Source organism: Salminus brasiliensis, chromosome 23 (genome assembly GCF_030463535.1).
Source record: "Salminus brasiliensis chromosome 23, fSalBra1.hap2, whole genome shotgun sequence".
NCBI lineage: Eukaryota > Metazoa > Chordata > Actinopteri > Characiformes > Bryconidae > Salminus > Salminus brasiliensis.
In genome coordinates this window covers 26,477,599-26,501,182 of record NC_132900.1, presented here as the reverse complement: position 1 = coordinate 26,501,182, position 23,584 = coordinate 26,477,599, and the positions used below count along the sequence as shown (strand labels likewise).

General features: G+C 43.4%; 1 protein-coding gene across 4 annotated transcripts in view; it reads left to right on the top strand.

Annotated features, from left to right (window-relative positions):
• LOC140546167 (cadherin-18-like) overlaps positions 1 to 16,315 on the top strand; it is a 180,434-nt gene extending 164,119 nt beyond the window's left edge. For 3 of the 4 annotated variants that reach the window (XM_072669361.1, XM_072669362.1, XM_072669360.1), the window contains exons 10-12: positions 2,099 to 2,213; positions 9,854 to 10,105; positions 15,520 to 16,315. In XM_072669361.1, coding sequence (XP_072525462.1) covers positions 2,099 to 2,213; positions 9,854 to 10,105; positions 15,520 to 16,034 — 882 coding nt within the window. In that variant the 3' untranslated portion in view covers positions 16,035 to 16,315. Of the gene's footprint in view, positions 1 to 2,098; positions 2,214 to 9,853; positions 10,106 to 15,519 lie in introns of those variants that run through there. The other variant, XM_072669363.1, reaches the window with a different exon arrangement.
• Positions 16,316 to 23,584: the final 7,269 nt, after the last annotated feature.

Sequence of the window (23,584 nt, the reverse complement as noted above, 5' to 3'; positions counted from 1 at the left end):
ATTTAGATAGATTTGTTGCTGGACTATTCCTCCATGGTAACATGGGCTGCTAAAGTTGAACACGTTTAAAAGTATTCCTAGCAACAAGTAAAAAAAAAAAAAAGGTAGTACCTAGAATTTGGTATCAACTAAATCCACTGCGAATGAAGACTAGCTTTTCGTCTGAAACTCCAAAATGATCAATTTAACACATCCTGGGTGAATTGGATAGAATATGTCAATTCTATTCATCCTAATGCATTTGTTGACTAACAAGACTATAGCCACCGAGATCTTCCTCAAACAATGTATTAGTAATAATAGTACTACATTTAGGAATAATTCATATTATTTATTTATTTTGAAATGTATTTATTTGTTTGTTTGTTATTTTTGTCTGTTAATTCCCTTTTCTTACCCTTCGATTTTCCCTTTTTAAAACATTTCCTTTCTTTCTTTCTTTCTTTCTTTCTTTCTTTCTTTCTTATTTAATCATTTAATCATTTCCTTTTCTTGCCCTTCCAAATTTTTAGTTAGTTAGTTAGTTAGTTAGTTAGTTATTTATTCTGTTAATTTAATTTATGTATTTATTAATGTATTTTTCGGTTATTTATAATAATAATAATAATTGGACATTTTCAACAGATTTTTTATTATGTAAATATATGTAAATTAGTCACCATTGTCATTGGTTTGTATGACAGTTGAAAGTCTTGTTTACAGCACTGGTGCCTCCTGTCCGAGGAATATTAGGTGACGATATTCTGACTGTGTTGACTGTGTATTGGCATTGTGAGACATACTGTGAGAGATATTACGATACAGGGGTTATGATTCAATATATTGCAGCACTCTAAACAAGGCGATTTATATACAATGTCTTTTTCAATAAACATTTAAATAGATATTTGTAAACAAATAAATACTGTTTTTATCTTATGTTGGTTTAGTATAGTGCTATATCTTTACATCAGACAGGCTTAATACCACGGTTTGTATAAGGTAGCATTAAAATGTCTGTTTACCATACTGTGAAAAATGTATGGTGTTTTTGAAATATCGTCCACTGTTAAAGCAAGAAAGAAATAGTAAATTTTAACGTTTTAAAGGGTAAAAATGTCTTATGGTATTGTGATATATTTTTGCCATAGCATCCTAAATTTTTAAACACACGTCTTTAGGTTTCAGGATGTCATTTTTTTGCCATATTGCCCACCCCTACATCAGAAACATATGTGTAAACATAATGTGTTTTTAATTAATTATTTTGTTTAGAATGTCTATAGCAATTTTCATGCTATACGATTCAATTAAGTGGTCATATCGCCCACCCTTACATCAGAAAAACTATATATAGTTATTTTCATATCCTACAGCATGCAAATTGGCTGAGTATTGTCATATCGCTCCCCCCTTACATCAGAAAGGCTGAATCTTATTACACATATCATTTAACCTGAAAATATCACCTTATATTTTTGTCACATCGCCCCCTTCTACTTGATAAGATAAGACGATAAGAAAACAAGAGGTGTCTGGGGCTCTGGAAGCCGTGACAGCAGACGGCGGAGGCTGACATGTCCTCCAGCCCTTATTATGAGAGGGAAGAGCTCGGATGCACAGCATGAGCTTGAGTCTGAGCGGATGTGAGACGTCCTTACGAAGCCCCTGCCGCTCTCTTCGGGTGTCCCCCCACGCAGACAGGTGAAGATCTTCAATAATTGGTCCATCCCAGGCATGAGGAGTGCTTTTTCTCGCTTGCCGCTGATCCGCTGGTGGGGGCCAATTAGGTTAACAAGCTGACAAAACATCACGGGGACGAGCGTTGCTTGAAGCCAGCATGCATCCACCGCCTGTGATTCAGCAGCCCTGCTGGGCTGATCGCAGCATGAATGGAGACTTCAGCCAGAATCCAACGCCCTTCAAACCGAGAAGGGGAAAGATAGGGGCAGGTAGTGCTGCGAGCCTGGAGAGAGCAAAGGCGATAAACATCTCTGAGATCTTTACCCTAAATCCATTTCTTGTTCATTTTAATCCTTTATTAAGCATTTAGCTTGCTCTCTCACTCACTCTGTCTCTGTCTCTCTCTCTCTCGCTCTCTGTCTCTCTCATTGTGCAGGTCATCCAGACCATCAGGGCTACGGACAAGGACAACTTTGCCAATGGTCGCTTTACCTTTGCTCTACCAGCTGACCTGCCAGCCAACCCCAACTTCACCCTAAAGGACAATGAAGGTACAGCTTCTATGGCAGCTAATGTTTCATTTGACCAAAAAAATGACCTGTCCACTAAAAGAAGAGCTCTGCTGGATACAGGAGGTGCATGCCAGTTACCACGTGACTACATCTTGTAAAAAGGTTCAGTAGGTTTTTCCCTCATGCTAAAGAGTTTACACATTCAGATTGACTTTGCAGACTGCGTGAAGTGCTGAGACGCCCCCACGAAGGTGCTGAACGCTGGTCATTAATATGTATGACCTCATTACCATGTTGATTTTGATTAATTATTAGTTAGTTAAAATTTGGCTTTGCTAAAAAAGTGGGCCTCATGTTGATCACTGCTGTGGTGATTTTGTGAGCAGGATTTCATTAGTGGTCCAAATTATTTTTTTGGAGGGGAGGTAATGTAGTTTGCATCACATTTTAATGAGTCTGGCCTAAAGTTACTCACATAACAGTGTTTGCAAATAATTAGTATATAAATGAATTGGAAGTGTCTTCAAATAATTGAGGAAAACTCTCACCCATATCTGCCGAGCCATTTCGAGAAAACAAAAAAAGCTTGCTCTCATTTGTTATGCGACTCTCGCAGATATCAAATAAGATCCAGAAGGGCCTCTTCCTGCGTGTATCTTGATAATGGAATTTGCCTCGTGAGAGCTGATTTCCTCCTGTTTGCGCCTAGTAAACCACCAGCACCTCAGGACAAACATATTTAGTAGCATGTGTTGTCACATAGATCTTGCTTGTTCTCCCCCCCCTCTCCCACCACCCCTCGCAACCCCCCAACCCGACACTCCTCTAATATCTGAGAGAGGCCAGTGGTGCAGTTGCCCAGGAAACCAGGTCTGTGCCTATGTTGGCTCAAGGCTGTCTGCTAGAGATGGTCAGACTGTAATGATTCATCTGCAGAAAAGCAGACTGCTCCTTTGGAGGAAAAGGGGTGGGTGCAGGAGGGGGAAGGCGGGGGGGGGGGTTCAGGTGGTCTGTAAGGGTTTAACAACGCAATCTAGAAGATCAGAAACACACCCTGCGAAACCCCCAAGACCCCTGAACGTGGCTGTTGGAGCTTTAGAGCTTTGCTTCGGTTTGTTTCCCCTCAGCCTAAGCCGCATTCCCTTCTCAGGCTTTGCTCTACCTAAATAGCGTCCCCTCGGATGGGTCATTACAGAGGTGTTTATGCACTGGGGATTGGATTCCCTGGTTTATGCTTCGGCAAAGAGGCACGCAAGCGCATTTACAGTGAGAGGGTTTTTAGGTAATCACAGCTCACAGAAGCTCATGTGGCGCAAATCTTCAGGTCTGTGTGTTGGGCTGGTGCCAATGGTATGGTGCACATGCATACATGCTATGTATGCATTGGTAGAGGTCTGGTAAAGTTGCATTACATAGATCAATAAGGGACATCCACTGGATGTAAGAAATGCCACCAGATTGTATATATATAGGGGGGAGGAGGGGGTCAGGGGTTAGAGCTCCAGGGTATTGATCACAGGGTTGATAAGTGGCCACTATTGGGCCCTTGAGGAAAGCACTTAACCCACACTGCTCAGGGGTTAACAACAGAGCATGGCTGACCCTGTGCTCTGACCCTGGATGTCTAGGCTGGGATATATGTAGACACAAATCTATCTAGTGTAAAAGTATAATGACAATAAAGGCTCATTTATGCTGACAGTTAGGTATAGAAAATGGATACGAACGGATCCTTTTATTTTAATTTTTAGTTTATTCCGTCCGTATTTCTGCACATTCTCTGAAAGCTTGTGCATATGGAGTGGACAGAATGGAGCAGTACCACTGGAGGTGGCGTGGTTAGTAGTGAAACATGATCACTGCTACATAGAGGTATGATGGCAGTGATGGTTAAACATAATCACATAATCATGGAAGTATAAGGACGTCATCGATATATTAGAACATTTAAAATTACGTGTTGAATTACTCTGGATAAGGTAGTGGTTGGTGTAGCCCACCAACTTACGCCAATGAGAGTCCTTGAGCAAGACTCCTAACTATACTAAGCTCACTTCTGCTGAGCTGCTCCTCCATGTAGCCCATGCAGATCACTTGCTGCCCTCAGAGCAGCAGATCTGTGTTGGGAGTCTCCAATTAATGACTGTAACATGATACAAATATAACTTGGTTTCTGATTATTGCATTAAAATGTCTTAAAATAGCATGCTTGTGAGATTTATTATTCTTTACAACACCTAAAAAAGTCAAAAAGTACTGGATGCTGTCTCATCTACAAGCCCATGCAACCCATGAACTCACTACTGCCGAGCAGCTGCTCCATGTAGGCCATGCAGATCACTTGCTACCCTCAGAGCAGCGGATCTCAGTTAGGAGTCTCCAATAAATGAACGCAATATGATTTAAATATAACTTGGTTTCTGATTATTCCATTAAAATTTCGCAAAGTGGCATGCTTGTAAGTCGACATAGTACCGGATGCTGTCTCGTGCACAAGCCCATTCAACCCATGAACTCACTTCTGCCAAGCAGCTGCTCCATGTAGCCCATGCAGATCACTTGCTGCACTCAGAGCAGCAGATCTCAGTTGGGAGTCTCCAATAAATTAACAACTGCATAAGTTTTAAATATATACACACACACATACGCCACTCACATTATTGGACAGCGTCTCCCATGCAAGCCCATGCAACTCATAAACGCCTTCTCTGAATCTCTACACAAATACATGAAAGTTTGATGTGCCTCTTTGCAAAAATATAAATCAGTCTTTATATTTCTGCGCCTCACAAAACTCAGAGCCGAGTGCTGATTGTTACAGCACCCAACCACCCCCCCCACCCCCACACACACACACAACCCTCTCCCTAAGCCTGCTGCTGATTGGATGAGAGCATAAGCTGTTTCGTATTTGATCGGCGAGGCATCTCACTGCAGTGACTGGAACTGTGTCATGCGACTGTGCGGCTTGCCAGTGCCAGGCATGGGAGGTGGCAAAACAAATTGGATTGCAATTCCCCCTGGAAGAATTCATTGCTTTTTCTCCCGTTCAGAGAAAGGCGGTGGGTGTTCAAATTGGCTTAAGTTGGTGTGAATTTCATGTGGCATAAATAATATTCCTGAATCCAGAAGGTGCACCATTAGTTATGTATTCACTCCTGTCCCCTGGTAAATGAAGAAATATGGTCCTAGTTCAGGGGGGGCAGATTATGTCATAAGCTTTTGGCCCATGGCTGGACCCGAACATGCTCGAGTCTCAGCTGCTGAGCATGTGTGGGTCCTTGTTATGTGAAGAGGCTGTCCCTTCCGGGCCTCCGTCCTCGGTCCTGCGCTCCCACCCCGGATCTCTGCGGCTTTACGCATCGCCTGCTGGCCCAGCTCTCCCCTCTTAAACTTTCGCATTAGGCTGGAGCCTCAGCCGTAGCAATCAGGAACCCAGCCAGAACTGCGGATACGCTCTCTCTCGGCCGGACCACACATCTCGTACAGTGAAGATTAATTATATCCGCAGTTAATGCATGCTCCGTTCCCATGGCGATTTGCGATTTGGAAATGTGTTTATGATTCACTGTGGCTTTAATGAAAGACCCGCTGCGAATGGTCTGTACTTTCTGTAATTAAAGAGATGCACTCTGCCCATCACTCTGACTGTTGCAGTTAAGAAAGTGTATATGTGTATGTGTGTGTGTGGGGGGGGGGACTCGTGTTTCAAACTCCACTCCGAACAAACCCTCCAGATGGGTCTCAGAACTCCAAAGATCCAAAATGTGTGACCCTTCCTTTCCTAATGACCTCAGTAAATATACTGGCAGAGCTGACTAGCTCATGGATCCTCAAGAGTACCAGGTCAGACAGAATCTAGGAAAGGACGTTTCAGCAAAGTATTCGGACGCAGCCAGCCATCAGTGGTTCACTGCCTCACTGAGCGCCACAATCAAACCAAATTTCTTTTATTATATCTACAGAATTCTGACTGATATTCAGTTTCAGTTTAGCATTTACTGCTTAAAACATCCTCAGAGCAGAGATGTGCTCCATGTAGCCTAAGCAGACCACATGCTGCCCTCAGGGCAGAAGATCTCTGCTGAGGTCTCTATTAAATAAACTAGTGAATATTTTTTAAATATATATTATTTTTAACATTTTGAAAGAACCCATTAAAACTCATTAAATGTTAGAATAATATTTAGGTCACACCAACTTCTGGTTCAAAACAGAATACAGAAACAGATTGCATTATGTTGCATCTGTAATTATATCCTCATATTAACACAGTGGGGGACCAAAGTGTGGGCCCTGCTAGAGATCCAGTTTAAGGGGTTTAGCCTTTTTCACAGCCGCCATGTAATGCAACCTCCACCTGTTTTGGAGGTCCCTCAGTTGAACTATGCCTTTTTGCTGCCATTCCAACTCATTCCAAAGGTACTGGAAGAAGCACCAGCTCCCCAGAGAATGAAAGTTTCACTGCAGCAGGGGCTTTTTACCCTCTAGCTAATGCTTGGCATTGGGCACAGTGCTCACAGCTGCTCCAGAGCGTCCTGTTCTACTGGTCATTGCTTTTCTATGGAGAAGATGTGTGTGGGCAAGTCATATCACAATATAATCACCACCCCTGGTTTGGAATGAACTCGTCCCATTCCATCAGCTCCACCTCCCATATAGGTGCTCTCTGTCTATCTATAATCTATAATTCCAGACTGTATCCATCTGTTTCTCTGCTGGCTTTGTTATTAGCCATTCACCCTGTTCTTCAATGGTCAGGATCCCACAGGATTGACCACCACAGAGCAGAGATTATTTGGGTGGTGGGTCATTCTCAGCACTGCAGTGACCCTGACATAGTGTGTTGTGCTGGTAGTACGAATAGATCACCTCTGCGTCACTGCTGGATTTTTCAAACACTGTGTCCACTAACTATTATACATTCCTACCTAGTTGGTCTACCTTGTAGATGTAAAGTCAGAGACAGAAGCTCTGTATCTGTTGCTGCACAGTTTGTGTTGGTCATCCTCTAGTCCTCACAGGATGCTGCTGCCCACAGGACATGGATATTCCTGGTTGGTGGACTGTTCTCAGTCCAGCAGTGATGCTGAGGTGTTTAAAAACTCCAGCAGCACTGCCGTGTCCACCACCTAAACACTACCTGATCTGTGGAGGTCCTGTAGGGTCCTGAGCATTGAAGAATAGGGTGAAAGGAGGTAGAAAACAAAGTATATAGAGAAACAGAGGGATAAAAGTCTGGAATTATAGAACTACAAAGTGGAGGTGATAGAATGGGTTCATTCCAAACCAGGGGTGGTGTCTGTGACTGTGACTGTGTGTGGAAATATATATCTACGTGCCTCACAGCCACACATTTCTTCTGACAACAACTCAACAATATCTTCACAACTGGTGGAGGCTGCATCATCACCATGCAGTGCTTAGTGCGGCAGCATGGAGGACCTGCAGCTTGCAGTGCAGCTCTGACGCTGTGGAGGAAGAAGTCATGGAGGATAAAAATGACGATGATGAGGCAGGCCTCCCCCGGGGTGTTTGTTTGCACACAGTAGTTGACATCCAGGAGGAGGCAGGGTCTGCCACACAGCGTTTCCACACCCCCACCCCCCCCAACACCTCGGTTTGCGCTCTGCGCTCGAGCACCTGCTGTTGATCCCTGCTCCACGGAGACGGGAATCTGCATAGCGAAGGGCCCGATCATGCCTGTGCATACAATGCAGGGCTCAGGAGGGAGAGAGAAAGAGGGAGGACGAGAGAGACAGAATGAGAGAGGGAGGGAGGGAGGGAGGGAGGGAGAGCGAGAGACAATGGGAGAGAAGAGAAGGCAAAGAGGAGGGAGAGAGAGCTAGAGAAGGAGACAGAGTTGGTTATACAGATAGAGAAGGAGAGAACAGGGCATGGGGAGGGTTGAGAGACAGAGAAAGACAGAGGGTGAGAGAGAACAAAAAGGCAGCATAGAGAGAGAGAGAGAGAGAACAGGACGTAGAGAGAGAGAGAGAGAGAGAGAGAGAGAACAGGACGTAGAGAGAGAGAGAGAGAGAGAGAGAGAGAGAGACGGTTCTACAGATAGCGAAGGAGAGAGTGGGACAGAGAGAGAGTGAGTGGGGGGTTGAGAGTGAGAGAACGACAAAGAGGGTGAGAGAGAACAGAATGAGAAAGAAGGAGAGAGAGAGACTGAGAGAAAAGTAGAGAAAGGGAAGAATGGAGGCCGAGAGAGGAGGCTAGAGATACCAGAGACTGATTGGAAAAAGAGAGAAAGAGGAAGAGAGAGAGAGAGAGAGAGAGAGAGAGAGAGAGAGAAAGTAGTAGTAGTAGTAAATTATACATCAAAGGTAAATTGAAATAGACTTGACAAATGTGGGAAAGAAAGTAGAAACAGAACGCGAGAGAGAGAGAAAGGCAGAGAGCGATAGAGACACCTGTGCAGAAAGAAAAACGTTGTAGAATTAATAAAGCATGAAGTGTTTGCCGCTGTTGGAGCTGATGGACTGTGTCCAATGCTGTGTCATGTCTGCTGTTTCCAAAACACAACACAAATAGAGCCCAATCAAACACTCTGTCCAAGACGTTGGGCTCTCCCACACGCTCGTTTTCGCAATTCGCAGACACGTCGACATTAAGAAGGTTCCACATAAGGCAGAGAGAACCTGAAATTGCCATAAGCCTGCTTTTCCAAAGGCCAAAAGGCATATAAGGCCTCTTTTCTACTGCAGGCAAAATGGTTCCCTAGGCTGCAGCAGCACGAGGATGAGCACAGTGTCGTTCTTCAGTCTCACACAACAACTGTGAGGCGCTAAACGCAAAGCTATAACCATGGTCTTGGCATAAGAGACAATATACAGTCTAAAGCAGTCTTAAGCTTTAAGCAGATGCGTGATGTAGCTACAGGTACATGTAGACCAGTAGTTGTGTTGAGAAGGCTGCTTGTAAATGCATGTACATTTAGACCAATAGTGGCAGTGAAAAGGCGGGACTTAAGCGGTTTGATCAATGGCCGCATGTAGATGCCAGTACATGTGAACTAACAGTGGCGGTCAGAAGGCACGCTTTAAGCAGATTGACCAATGATTGATGTAGATGCATGTCCATGTAGACCAATAAAGACCAAAAAAAAGGCGGGACTTAAGCAGTTAGATGTAGATGCATGTTCATGTAGACCAACGGAGACTGTAAAAAGGCAGGGCTTAAGCAGTTTAACCAATGGTTGATGTAGATGCAGGTACATGTAGACCAACAGTGGTGGTCAGAAGGTGGGATTTAAGCAGCTTGACCAATGGCAGCTTGTAAATGCACATACATATAGTCCAATAGTGGCAGTGAGAAGCGGGACTTAAGTAGTTAATCAATGGCTGCATGTAGATGTGCGCATTTTGCACAGCTGAAAAATAAGACGTCCTGGAAAAACAAAGGACTTTTGGTCCCCCTATGTTAAAAACAACCGTATTTGGGTTAGAAACAACCCAACTGGCATAAATTAAAGATGCATTAAACCAAATTTATTTAATGGATTTATTTATTCATTTTTCATATGTTTACAACACCTGTTCTGTCTAAAGGCTTTTGTAAGGGGCTATATTCTATTTCTGCAGTCATAAAGTGTATATACTGAGCTGTCCATCAGTGCACCCTTTTACTGCTGCTGCTGGGAGTAACTGTGGGGTTCTCCATCTCTCTGACAGACAGCAGTGCGAGTATCATTGCACGGCGGTGGGGTTTCAGTCAGGCTGAGCAGGAGCTGCACCAGCTGGCTGTGGTGGTGTGGGACGGAGGGGAACCTCAGCTTAGCAGCACCAGCACCCTGACGCTGCGGGTCTGTCCCTGCCGGAGGGGTCTCCGAGTGCCCGTGTGCCAGCCGCAAGCCTTTTTCTCCTCAGCGGGACTCAGCACCGGAGCGCTCATTGCCATCCTACTCTGCATTCTCATCCTGCTGGGTAAGACAGTGTGTGCAATGTGGGGATTCGACCAAGGCAGGTTTGGTGTCTGAGCTTTGCTTCTGTAGTTTCGTGATAATGATATGAGGCTAATGTAGATAATAACTGTGGGAAGCTTGTAGGATGGTGCTAACTGCACACCTAAATTACCACACACTCCTCACATCATGTGGAGGTGTTATGGAACGTTGGGTAGGCTTGCATATATGGTTTCTTACATTGTATGAGGCAAGAGCGTGAAGACCTGTGACCTACTGTGTCTATTACAGCAATTTCAGGCCATAAACATCACAGCTGCTCACCTTTACATTTGTGCTAATTTCTGCTAGAGGCCCGGCATCTGTTTTCTAGTAGTGTGTTAGCATAAACGTGAACACATGGACCTGTTTAGGTCCTTCTAGATTAAACACAGACATTTGAAGCTTGTTGAAGCTTCCCTGCTGCAAAAAAACTTGAGTTTAGTGGTTCAGCTGGTCCACTAGCATGACTCACCTGATCAGAGCTAGTCAGTCAACCAGCTCAGACATACTAACCAGCCACCAGCATAACCAAGGTGGTTGACCAGCATGACCGCACAAGTCCATCAATATGGTGGCTTTGCCAAATAAGTCAACCAGGATGACCAAGCTTGACATCCAGCTTGGTAAGGCTGGTCATGCTGGTAGACCATCTAATCCATCAAACTCACTAAGCAAAAGCTGTTCTCAGCCCTGGTCTCAGGGGGGTAACAGACATTAGCATCTATGTTAGCTTAACTGATTATAACCTGGTCATTCACATATCTAGAACTGGCCCCAGCCATTGGAAATCCAAACGTGGCTGACTCTACAGTCATTTCCTAATGATGTTAGTGGCTAATCTGATGCATAAGGTGTTCAGTATAGCTCCTGAAGGCCTGACCAATGGGAGAGCTAGTTTGGCTACATCTACCCAGATACTGCTGGGTATTTAAAGACGTTCCGTTTTCCAATGAAAACTTCATTAGGAAATAAGATTTTGTTCTACAATCCTTAAATCTAACAGGCATGATGATTCAACTGAATAAAAATGCACCAAACATAAAACAAATTATTAGGCCCCGAAGGCTCCCCACTGCAATTTACACAGCGATAATTGGTGGATTATAAACTTCCATTATTTGTGAGCTGTATTAGCTTTGGAGCTTCAATACAAAGCTAAAATTCCAAACATCAGACACCAAACAAGTCTGGGCTGATTGACTGTACTTAGGGTAATGAGCTAATTGTGTAAATCTGAGTTTCCCTCCTACTGTTTCTTTACATTGGAGAGATCTGGGGGGGGGGGGGTAGTTCACTACAATGAAGAGAGAAGGGAAGAAGGAGATGACAGCAAAATTAAGTCAAAATTTCATGATGGCCAATAGAAATGCTCCAAAATTATATCATTTTCCACAGAAAGTAAAGATGGCCTTTCTTCTCTTGTAAAGCGCCATCCAAAAAAAAAGTGCTTTCACACTGCAAAGAAACCAACCATGAGTCTGGACCATGGTTTGCGGCACCTTTCACGTCTGCTATTTTGGTTGAATCCGATTGGAAAAGTCTGAAGGTCCAAACCAAACAAGCTAGGTGTGAAAGCACCCTACCACACCACACACACTTAGCTTGAACCAACCCAGCTAAGCTTGATCCAATTGCCATTGTAAGAGACCCCAGAACTGAGATCGATACCCAGTACTTAGTACTTAGATGTTTAGGGCTGAATTTATTATCTTCCACAGCATCAATTCAGTCAGAGGATTCAATGGAGATTCTCCAGTTTGTGGAAAAAACCTTGAAAATAGTAAAAACTGAAGGTCACGAACAGGTCATATAATGAACAGCACCACAGAATATTCCAATTATCTCAGTTTAAGTGCCTAAACACTTGTAGCGTTTGCCACATGTCCCCAACCCTGCTCCTGGAGAGCTGCCTTCGCACAGGCTTTGGATCCAACCCTAATTTACACTTCCTGATCTAAGTAGTTACTGCCTTCAGAAAGCCTTAATTGGCTGAACGAGGTGAGGTGTGTTAAATAGATTGGGTTGGGTTGAAACCTGCACTGGAGACCACTGGTTTCTGTTTAGTTTTCCTTTGACATTTCCTAAGCTATTGGGTTCTGTCTAATTTTCTCCTGAACTTTATCATTACGAACTGTATGCTAAGTATTGTATCACCTGGCACTTGTGAACATTCTTCTAAAAGTTCATTTTAGAAAAAGCCTCAGGATATACCACAATTCAGCTACACCTGAATGTAGCATGTGGTTAGAAAGCTCGACGAGTGCAGGTGTGAGGTCCCACCCTGCAGTGAGTCTAACGGTTCTTCTCACTATCTCTGACACAGGGCCGAATATAGAAACCTCCAAAACCTCAAAACCTCGCCCTGGAGGATCTTCTCTCTGTATACCTGTAAACTGCCTAATATGCACAATATGTACATACATATACATCTCATTCCCATCAGTATAGAAGAAGAGCTCTCACTGCAGTGCACCTGCCATGTTGGATATGAACGGACCTGCGCCTAAAATTAGTGCAGACTTGGATTTGTATAGTTATATTTGGTGATGTTCGCTTTTCTCCCCCAGGCAAAGTCAGCCCTGAAGAGCAGAAGCCAGTGTTTCTGAGCTGCAAGCTTGCAGAAATACAGACCTAATATGGCTGGGCCTAAGTTTACATGACATGATTGTTGATTGTTATAGAGGGCAACATTAATAATTCAGTGTTTGCTTCTGAATGGCCCATCTACCCCCTTTAAGATTAATAGAGAGATACGATGCTTGATTGATTTCACATCAACAGATGAGCAATTATGCAAGCTCATGCACAGAAAACACTTTGCCTCAAGTATCTTCAAATGTCAAAGGCTAATTTTAGCCTCTTGGAACACAAACGTCTGCATGCTGACTTGCGATGCTGCTGCTGTGGAGGCCAAAAGTGCTAATGTGGATATTATTTTCGGATACAACTAATTAATATGATCTCACTGATTATGGTTTTTTTCTTATTAATCACGTTAATAGTGAGGATTTCATTGGCACTATTCATATTGCTAGTTATTACTCGGCTATTTAAATGAGTTGGGGGAAATCCATTCACCAACATTTGGAATTTAATTGATATGATGATGATGATGATGATGATACAGTGGGTGTCGATTTCATACTTTTTGTTGTATAGTGTACAGGTGGCCCAATTTAGAACCCTTTAAACCATTAGGAGAGTTGATAGTAGCAGCGTTGGCCCTTTTCCGCCATTTAGTGCCTTAAATCCAAGCCAGATTCCACACGGCGCATCCAAAAAATTATTTTTTATTACAAATTGAAAAGGAGATTAATTAATATACTGTTGGTTTATAACGTTTTATACTAAATTTTGAGATATAAAGTTAGGAGTGACATATCTCACTGCCTTCCACATGTTTCCTGTCAGAGGAAGTGACATCACTGAGTGCGGGTCACGTTTTTAAAAAATGTATTATTATTCAACTGTTTGCAGATTTTAATGCAGTTTTATATCAGAGGTAACAGAGGTGTCAAAGGAAGTGACATCACTGTGTGTGAGTCACATGTTTATTTTTTATTCAGCTGTTTACGAATTTTTAATACAGTTTTATATCAGAGGTAACAGAGGTGTCCGAGGTCATGGATCATGTGTTTTTTTTTTTTTATTCAACTGTTTACTGTTTACAATTACTGAAATTACATAATCTATAAAACATAGATATTCTATGCAACTAATAACTAAATGAGGTCATAAAAAAAGTGACCACACACCCCAGTAATGTCACTTTCTCTGACAGAACACATGTGGAAGAAATGTCCCTTCTAACTTCGAATCCCATTATTTCATATAAAATGTTGAGGATAAACCAGTACTATATTAATTAATTTTTCATATTTGTTATTATGATTGAGGGAATCTCAGACTCAATTTTTAATAAGCGCTGTTATCTCTGTTTGTCTTTCTCCGGAGGAAGACTTCTTTTTTAAAAAAAAGGAGACTCGTAACCACTGTCTTTTAGTTGTAACAATGAAATATTTTATTCCAATCAAAAGTACAGTGTGGAGAGAGTCTGCCAATTCTGAGTGCCCCTCGATCTCTCTCTCTCCGACATAGGAATGCCTTGAGTTTTTATACCCTACTACATGTCATATTCTGTTGGACTGTTCCCATATGCAGAATCTTTGCATTTCATCCATAAGGAACACTAATTAGCCCCCACCATTACATATGCGGTCCACAGACACATCTGGACCACCTTTAAATCTACGTCACATACACCCAAAGATATGTCCAATCTAAACAACATCCTATGTTCGTTCGGTTCATGTACAGTTTTCACATTTGGTCAGGAAACGGAGCCCCCTTTCCTTTCCACATCTACCCCATGGGCCTCACCATATCATTCCTCAACTCCATACCATTCCTTCAGGCCTATGAACATCTGCATAGCCAATAAATACACCACAGTGCTAGTGTGTTAAATGTCTACAAATTCAGTTTTTTATTTTGAGCTTCGCACATGGAGTTAAGGCACAAAATCTAGGCCAACTCTATTACTGTCAACTCTGTTATTGGTTTAGCTTGGCCCTGCTGGTCAACTAGCTAGGTTATGCTGATCAACCAGTATGGATAAGCTTGGTCAAGTTGATCATGCTTGTAGAGCAGCTAAACCATCACATGCAAACAAAAACACACCCTATGTTGGTTAAGAGCTAAGCTGGTCAGCCAGCGTAACCATTTTGACCAGCTTGGACTGTCCAGGCCAAGTTTTTGTTCAGCAGGAAATTGAACTAACCCTAAATTAACACACTAATTGCAAACTAATACCTAAACTAAAATGCTAACCATGACTTCATGTGCTGCACTAAACACTAGCGCACATGCTAACCAAGAGCTAAATGTGACATATCCACCACAAACTAATTCAATAACCTTGTGCTAAATGTAATTTACATGCTAGCCATGAGCTTAACCAATGCACTAGAGCTTCAGCCCTAGCCCTAACATGCTAATCACAAGCAATCTACGACTTCATTTGCTATAGACTGTTAGATACGAGGCCGGATGCCTGTACGTGTTAAGAGGCTTTAACAGACTATGCATAAGATACATTGTAATTATTAATTTTACATGTATATTATAACTGGTATTCCACTTTGAGCTTGCATTTCTGAGTTCCTTCACTTGATAATGAGCTTTGAGTCAGAAATAATTAAACTGAACGTAAGAGGAGACTTTTCAAGGCGTATCCGCCATGAGGGGCCTAACCTACTTATTAGTTTCATAGTAGATACTGAATAATTCATACTACTTACCAGGTAATAAGCTTTAAGATTAATGGCTAAATAATAAGCTCAGAGCCTGCTGGGGTAACACTGCATCCTTGTTTTTGTCTTTCCGTCCCGACAGCCATTGTGGTGTTGTTCGTGACCCTGCGCAGCAAGAAGATCAAAAAGGAGGCGCTCATTATCTCAGAAGAGGACGTGAGGGAGAACGTGGTGACGTACGACGATGAGGGCGGAGGCGAGGAGGACACGGAGGCGTTCGACATCGCAGCCCTCAGGAACCCCGCAGCGGCCGGCGGAGAGGTCCGGAGGAGGAGGGGGGAGCCGCACACGGAGGTTTGGGCCGGGGCGGTGGGCGGTGACAGTCTGAGCCCATCCCTGACCCTGCCCACCCAGGACATCCATGATGTGATCCAGCTAAAGGTAATGGAGGCGGACCGGGACACCAGCGGACCTCCGTATGATTCCCTTCAAACGTACGCATATGAAGGGCAGGGGTCACCCTCGGGCTCCATCAGCTCTCTAGACCTTCCTGGACCTCCATCAGAGACGGAACCTCCCGAGCAAGATGACTGGGGGCCTGAGGTGAACACGCTGGCCAGACTTTTCCAGGAGAGAGGTGGCCAGTGCACCCTATAGTGGCGGCGTATCTTTGATCGACCCCAAACCTTATCCTTGTTCCCTTCATCGTTGTTGAGTTGACAGCGCACAGAGGCTGTTTTTTGTTTTTTTTCTCGTCAAAATTTGCTGTGGGATTATTTCGATTATTTTTTTTACTGGGTTCTACTACTGGAAGAACGTAGCTTGTTTTTGGTTTCTTTTCCCGGCAGAAGAACATAATTTTTTTTAGTTGTTTTTTGAAGATAAAAAAGTATAAAACTGAGAAAAAAAACAAGGACCAACAAAGGAGACTATTTTCCCTGGTGTATATTTTATATTTGCTTAATAAAGTTCATGATTCCAGATAAGTAAGTCCAAACAAATTTTGTATACTTGTATATTTGAGGTTTCTATATTGCAAATTATCCCCTTGGACACAAGTTGCTTTACTTACGGGACTTGGATGTTCATATCTATGTTCACAAGGCTGTAGACAAGTTCTGATCATAGTCATGGATGTGAAAAAGAATACAACAGGGTAGAATAGAATTGGGCAGCTCAAAATCAGCTCTTGTAGGTAGCTGGTTTTGGTCTAAGCTGGTATCTGATTGTCAATGTGGTCGAAAAGCTGGTCATGGACTAGCTAGTCTATCAGCATGGTCATCAAGCTGGTGTTCAACTACTGGAAGAACGTAGATCCATCCAATCTATCCAAGCTGGGCATTCAGTGCTGGGGATGTTGGTCAACAACAGTGTTCCAAACTCGATCTGGACGTTTTCCTGGAAGTATATCTTGAGTTTTTTGACATCATCCTAGCCAACATGTGGATGTGGGGCTCACATGGGTGGACTGTGGGCTACGTGGGTTCCAGGTGAGCTTGAGATGAGTTTGGGTTTGTACATGTTGGGTTTCCCAAATGGGCCCAACATGTAACAACTCACCCTAATCTTACAAGGCTCCCATCTTGGCCCCATGTGCATTGTACAACCCAGATGGGGCCTATGTTGAACATGGTGGGAATCCATATGCAGGGCCAACATGGAACCTGTGAAGAAAACTTTGGTTCCTAGTTGAGCTAACCACACAGGCCCCACTTTAACATGGGCATGGGTGTTATCTGGGATGGAACAGGCAGCCTCAACAAAATACCCCCCAAACAAACTTTGCAGCTTGGCCGGTTTGGTCCAATCTGGTCAGTTAGGTATATTTGGAACCAGTATAGCACAGTAGAAGTAGCTGGTGTTGTCCTATAGTAGCATTAAAGCTTCCCAAGGATCCTCATTCATTTCTTTCATAGAGAAACCCAGCTTAGTCCTGGAGTTCCTAATGTGGGCATGACAATGGTGACTTTAGAGGAAGCTATAGTACAAATATTGTCCAGTCCAAGACAGCACGACCTTCTCCTTAAAAAGATCTTCGTCCAACATCCCAGTTCACCCAGGAGCTCCATGCAGCTCCATCCTTTGCCCACTCTACACAGCAGCTTCTTTCCCAGGTCTCCGAGCATACTCTTGAACATAAATCACCATTGTCAAAAGCTTGAAAATAACTTATTATAATTCTCGAGAGCTGGAAGAGTTTTAATTGGATAACAACAGCATTCTGTAAAAGATAATTGGATTCAAATGCTTCAGTGGGCAGCTTTTATTACTTTCCCAGGACTTATAAATCAACTGTGAATAGTCTGTGTTTGCAATCTAGTCCTGATCAATTCCCCAAAGCGCCGCAGCAGGCCTGCAAAGCGGCCTCCGAACGGAGCTTTAATGCCTACTGTAATGCTGATGATGATAACGATCGCTCCGGACCCTCGCAGTGCCCAGCCATCTCTTGGCGTTATTGTTTCACAAGACAACACTCTGCTCACTCTGTGGCTGGAGTGATCGCACGTGGATCGATTTCACGTTCTCTCAGGTCAGTTGCATCACCAGGTCTCCTCCAGACGGCAGCGGAATTGTGCAAATACTGTCAGGTGAAACAACCAGGTCCCGTCTGAAGGCGACGATGCATTCGTGTAAATACTAAACGCTTGCTCTGGAAACACTGGCACAAGTCCTCATTTAACACTGAAATCTGCTGTTGGATCAGCGAGCTGTTGGTTGGGGTGTCGCTCAGGCCTCATCTCCATTTCAGTTGTGCTGAAATGTGCCTTGAAACCCGACACCACCAGCAAAATCAAGTGTCTGGAGTCAGGCCTACGATATTATGGTCTTGTGTATGTATAAATATGACGTCTAAAAATCCTCATTAGCTGTATAAGATTAAATAAGAGCGCGTCACAGCTTCACATAAGCTCCACGCATTTCCATGGCATGATGGGAACAAAGGCTCCCGTTGCTGAATTATTCATCAGGGTGTGATTGTTTCGGGCTGTGTGGTCAGGCCACGTTAAATCAAGGCTCACGGCTGCGGCAGCTTTCAAACCGCCGCCACTGAGACAGGAAGCGAGTGCTTCCCGTCCCTTTGCAAACAGACATGCTCGGCCTTCCTTGCTGAGGATATCTTATCTTAATTGGTATTCAAGAGGCTGACATTTAATTAGCAAATGTAATTATTATGATAATAATTGCACCTTTTGCTCTTAATTTTCACCTCGCACAATTTCATTTGAGCTCCGATCAGCCTGCCGAGCCCTGAGCAGCTAATTGCCTGGTGTGGCAGCGCAGATAACTCCTCATTACTGAAGGGGAGCGGGGGGAGGGAGCGAACAGAGGGTCTGAAGTCTTTGGTTGAATAGTTCAGTCAAAATACAATTGAGTCGTGAGAGGGAGTGAAGCTACATGACAGGCTGCAATAATCCTGCTGTTGGTTTGTTAGGCTGGCGTTTGCAAAGTGTCCGTTTCATCATCTTCCGTAACATGAAACTAGACGAGCGTCCAGGCTTTTTTCTGTCCTGGCACCGAAGTGGTGGAACAAGCTTCCCGAACGCTTGCTGTCTTTAAACGCAGACTGAAGACCCACCTCTTCCAAGAATACGTGAATAGCAGAATGGTCTCCTTATTGACTTGTGTTTAGTAGAGTCTAAACTTAGAGGATCTTTGAATTATTAGTCTATTCAATGCACTTCAGTTTCACCCTTCTTTGCTCATAGTAAATAAGCTTTCGTAATCCCAGTGACGTCCTGAAATCATTCTTACAAACACTCAGTGTCAACAGCCTGTAATGTGAGCATCTCTTCAACATTAAGACTGTCAGAGTGATGTTGTGCGTCTTTTGCCTTAGGCAGACCTATCAAAGAGCAGAGAGGGAGGGGAAGATGGAAAGAGAGGGTGACTGTCGTCGATGGGGAAGTGAGCCTCCTATGTTTATTGCCACTGGCAGAATTATATAAACGCTTGATTGAAACACTGCCAGATGAGGACATTAATGCTGTGCATTATTCTGCTTTTGCTTTAGTTGATGATGAGCTGTCTTGGCCCATCAATGGGATTTGCTCATAAACAAAGAGTAAATTGAAGAATTGCACAGTTTCAACAGACCAAAAAAGGTCTTCCTCTCCTAAAAAAAGGTGCCACAGGTTCTTTCAACAATGCTGTGAACAGACTGATCAAGATCTACGACCCTGTTGTTGAGAAGTTCAGTCCTGTTGATAGTCTATAAGGATGGATGGTTTGTTGACTGTTTGCTGGGTGTATAAAATTGTATTATCTGAATCAATGTGAAGTGTGAGGAATCCTCTAACAGCTTAAGAACCCTTAAAAGATCCAAAGGATTCTAAGGGAATTCATGAGTTCTTTTTGGTTTTCTAAGTGGCTGCTATGGTGTTGCTAAGCAGCTGCCAGGTGGTTGCGATGGTGTTGCTAGATGGTTGCTAGGCTGTTGCTATGGTGTTGCTAGGTTGTTGCTAAGTGCATACTATGGTATCCCAGGTGGTTGCTAAGGTGCTGCTAAGCAGTTTCCAGGTGGTTGCTGTGGCACAGCTAAATAGAAACTATAGTATCCCAGGTGGTTGCGATAGTGTGGCTAGGTGGTTGCTAAGGTGCTGCTAAGCAGTTTCCAGGTGGTTGCTGTGGCACAGCTAAATAGAAACTATGGTATCCCACGTGGTTGCTATGGTGTTGCTAAGGGCATACTATGGTATCCCAGGTTGGTTGCTAAGGTGCTGCTTAGCAGTGTCTAGGTGTTTGCTGTGGCACTGTTAAATAGAAACTATAGTATCCCAGGTGGTTGCGATAGTGTGGCTAGGTGGTTGCTATGGTGTTGCTAGGTTGTTGATAAGTGCATACTATGGTATCCCAGGTTGGTTGCTAAGGTGCTGCTTAGCAGTGTCTAGGTGTTTGCTGTGGCACTGTTAAATAGAAACTATAGTATCCCAGGTGGTTGCGATGGTGTTGCTAGGTTGTTGCTAAGTGCATACTATGGTATCCCAGGTGGTTGCTAAGGTGTTGCTACTTAGCAGTTACTAGGTGGTTACTTTGTTGTTGCTAAATGGTTACTCTGGTATCCCAGGTGGTTGCTATGGTATACCAGCTATGGTTGATATGGTATGCTAAGTGGACGCTAGATGGGTGCTACAGTGTGGCAGTATTTCAGGTTTCAGTGGCATTTCAGATTCCCATGATGTTGCTAGGTAGTTGCTTTGGTATTCCAGGTGCTTGCTATGGTGTCTCAGGTGGTTGATCAGGTGATGCCAAGTGGTTGCTGCCAAGTACAATTTGAACTCATGCAGGCTCTGTAAAGGGGAAACAACCAAAGTGGCTTAGGCTGAGCCGTACAACACTATAGAGATGCCCACCAAGGTCAGTGATGGGCCCCATCTGGGTTGTACACTGCACATGGGGCCCATGTGAGATTAGGGTGGGCTGTAACCATGGGGCCTGGCCATCTGGGAGGCACATGAGCATGTTGTCTGGGTGGCTTTAGCTAGGCAGTTCACACTGCACTGTAAGGCCCACAGAGCTCATCTCCCCACCATCCCATTCTTCCCCTACTACTTAATGACAACAGGAGGGATTCAGTGGGCGTGGCAGAATAAAGTGAACAGAAGAATCTGTTCTGGTTCCCTAAAATGAACTTTAAAAAGAACCTTCATAAGTCTTATAAGTTATACTGTGCCATGTCAAAAATATAGAACCTTTACATTAAGTGGAAGTTCTCTACACTTCCAAAGGCTTAAATGCTTATAGAAACATCCACTGAAAGGTTCTTTGTGGTTCTTCTGTTGGCATTGTTCCAAAGAACCTGGTATGTCAGCTTAATTCTGACCGTAAGTGAGGCCATCATAAGTCATTGCTGGGATTTGGCCGTGCACTTCAGTCGTGGAGGGTTCTTGTTGACTCAACACCTCAGAAAGTCCCAGCACACACTCTGGCTTTGTGTGCAGGAGGGAGAATGGGATGTTTACTGGGAAGAGAAGGCCATTTTGCTGTTAGCAGCGATGATGATGGTGGTGCTGATGGTGACGATCCATCCTGCTGATTAGACTCATTACTAAAATGGGCTCTCTGCTCTCACAGTCTGCCTGCTCTGAATCACACACAGCAACAGTCAGTCCCAAATCATCAAATCAGTGCTTCAAATCATTATTATTGAGCAGGATTTGTGTTATTATTTAACTGCTTGAGATTGAAAGTTTAACTTGGAATTTAAGAGCACAACAATATTAGCGTTTATCTATCTAAGCCCCGCCCACAAATGCACTACTTCATTAGTGGCAACTGTTGGCTTTACTGTTGGCTTTAGGGCTGAATTCCCTAGAGAATCTTACCACCAATAGTGGAGCGAGTATTACTGAATATTGAGTATTATTAAGACCCTGTTTAGGATCTGAACTGTATCTGGATTAGACTCAAGCAACATGCATTTACACTGGGTCGTCACATGCGTTTCCGGTTAGACTGAAATCTGATTGCTTTGTGGGCCGAAATATGCAAATTTGCACATTGCGTGGCAATTATTAGTGGTGTTTTGGTTTTACTGGGAGGGGTTTTGGTTGTCTAATGCATGATGGAAAGATTGATGTGTTTACATATGCTATGACACAATGTGGCTCAAATGCGTCTCAGATTAGACCACCTTGTGAAGTGGTTTGAGTGATCGGATTTGTATCTGGTGTAAATGGGTCTTGTGTGTGTTTACACTTGCATTTTTAAATGTTGTGGCCTTATCCAGATACCATCTTCATTCTCAAGATGCATGGAGGTATCTGGATTGTATCCTGATTAGACTTGAGCCACAAGCGTTTACATTCGGTAGTCAAATGCGTCCCTGGCTAGTCAGACTGAAATCCAATCTCTGTGTGGGACGGAACATGTAAATTCCCTTATTATACAGCAATTATTATTACCAATTATTACCAAAAATTGTTTTGGTTGTATTGGGAGGGGTTTTGGCTATGGAATGCATCTTGCCGGATGTGTTTGACATGTCTCAAATCCGTCTCAGACCCCCTTCTGAAGTGAAGCCGTGGCAGCTGCACTCTTTACACAAATAAAGATGCCACAAAGGTTTTTTGAGTAAAGCCTTAGAACCGCAGTTGGTTCCCTGATTAACTATATTTGAATGTAAAGAACCTTTTAACATTGTATAGAACAGTCCATGTGAAAGAACCTTCTTTGGCATGGCAGATACACTCCTAAAATATAAATAATTTTAAATCATTTATAAATGATGCCTTAGAACCACTGCTGGTTTTCCGAAGAACCATGTTTGGAGAACTTACATATTTGATGATGTTTTAGTGGGAAGAACCTTGTAAAGGTGAATCAGTCCTTCTTTGGCATGGCAAAGAACTACACTCCTACACTCTTAAAAATAAAGGTTCCATAAAGGGTTTTATAAACAATGCCTTAGAACCACTGCTGCCTTCCATGTTTGGATATGTTTGAATGTGAAGGTGTAGAGAACCTTCTTTGTAGGGAACCTTTAGAGAGTTTGAGTGTGAAGAACCCATCGAAGATGTATAGAACCTTCGTTGGCATGGCAGCTATACCTTCTTTGTATAGTAACATGGTAAAGGAGTCATACATGCTTCTTGTAGGTTTACTTAGAACCACTCTCAGCTTACTGAAGAACCATGTTTGGAGATGTTTGAATGTGAAGAACCTTTTTAAGGTGTAGAGAATCTACTTTGGCATATAAACATGGGGATTTGGGGATGTTTTAGTGAGAAGAACCTTTTAAAGGTTTATCAGTCATTCTTTGGCATAGAACCTTCTTTGGCAGCTACACTCCTAAAAATAAATGGTGCCATGAAGGGTTTTATGAATGATGCCTTAGAACCACTGCTGGCTTCCTGAAGAACAATGTCTAGAGATGTTTAAATGTGAATGTGAAGAACCTTTTAAAGGTGTAGAGAACTTCTTTGGCACCGCACACAGAACACCTTCATGGGCAGGGCATGAATGGGTCTACTGAATCGAATCTACATTGATTTGCATATTGACCGAAGGGAATGGCTCTCCACTGATAGAACCGACTCACCTCTTGGACGTCCACCGCTAATCTATGACCGCTGCACTCGTAAGGCAGCTGCCTGTGGAACGAGGGATGCTCCTGCGCACTGCAGGTCTATTCCCGGTGTTATCGGGCGGAATCCTCCGTCTGTGTGGAGACTGAGCTGTCACAACCGTCGGATTCCCCGCAGAATAAA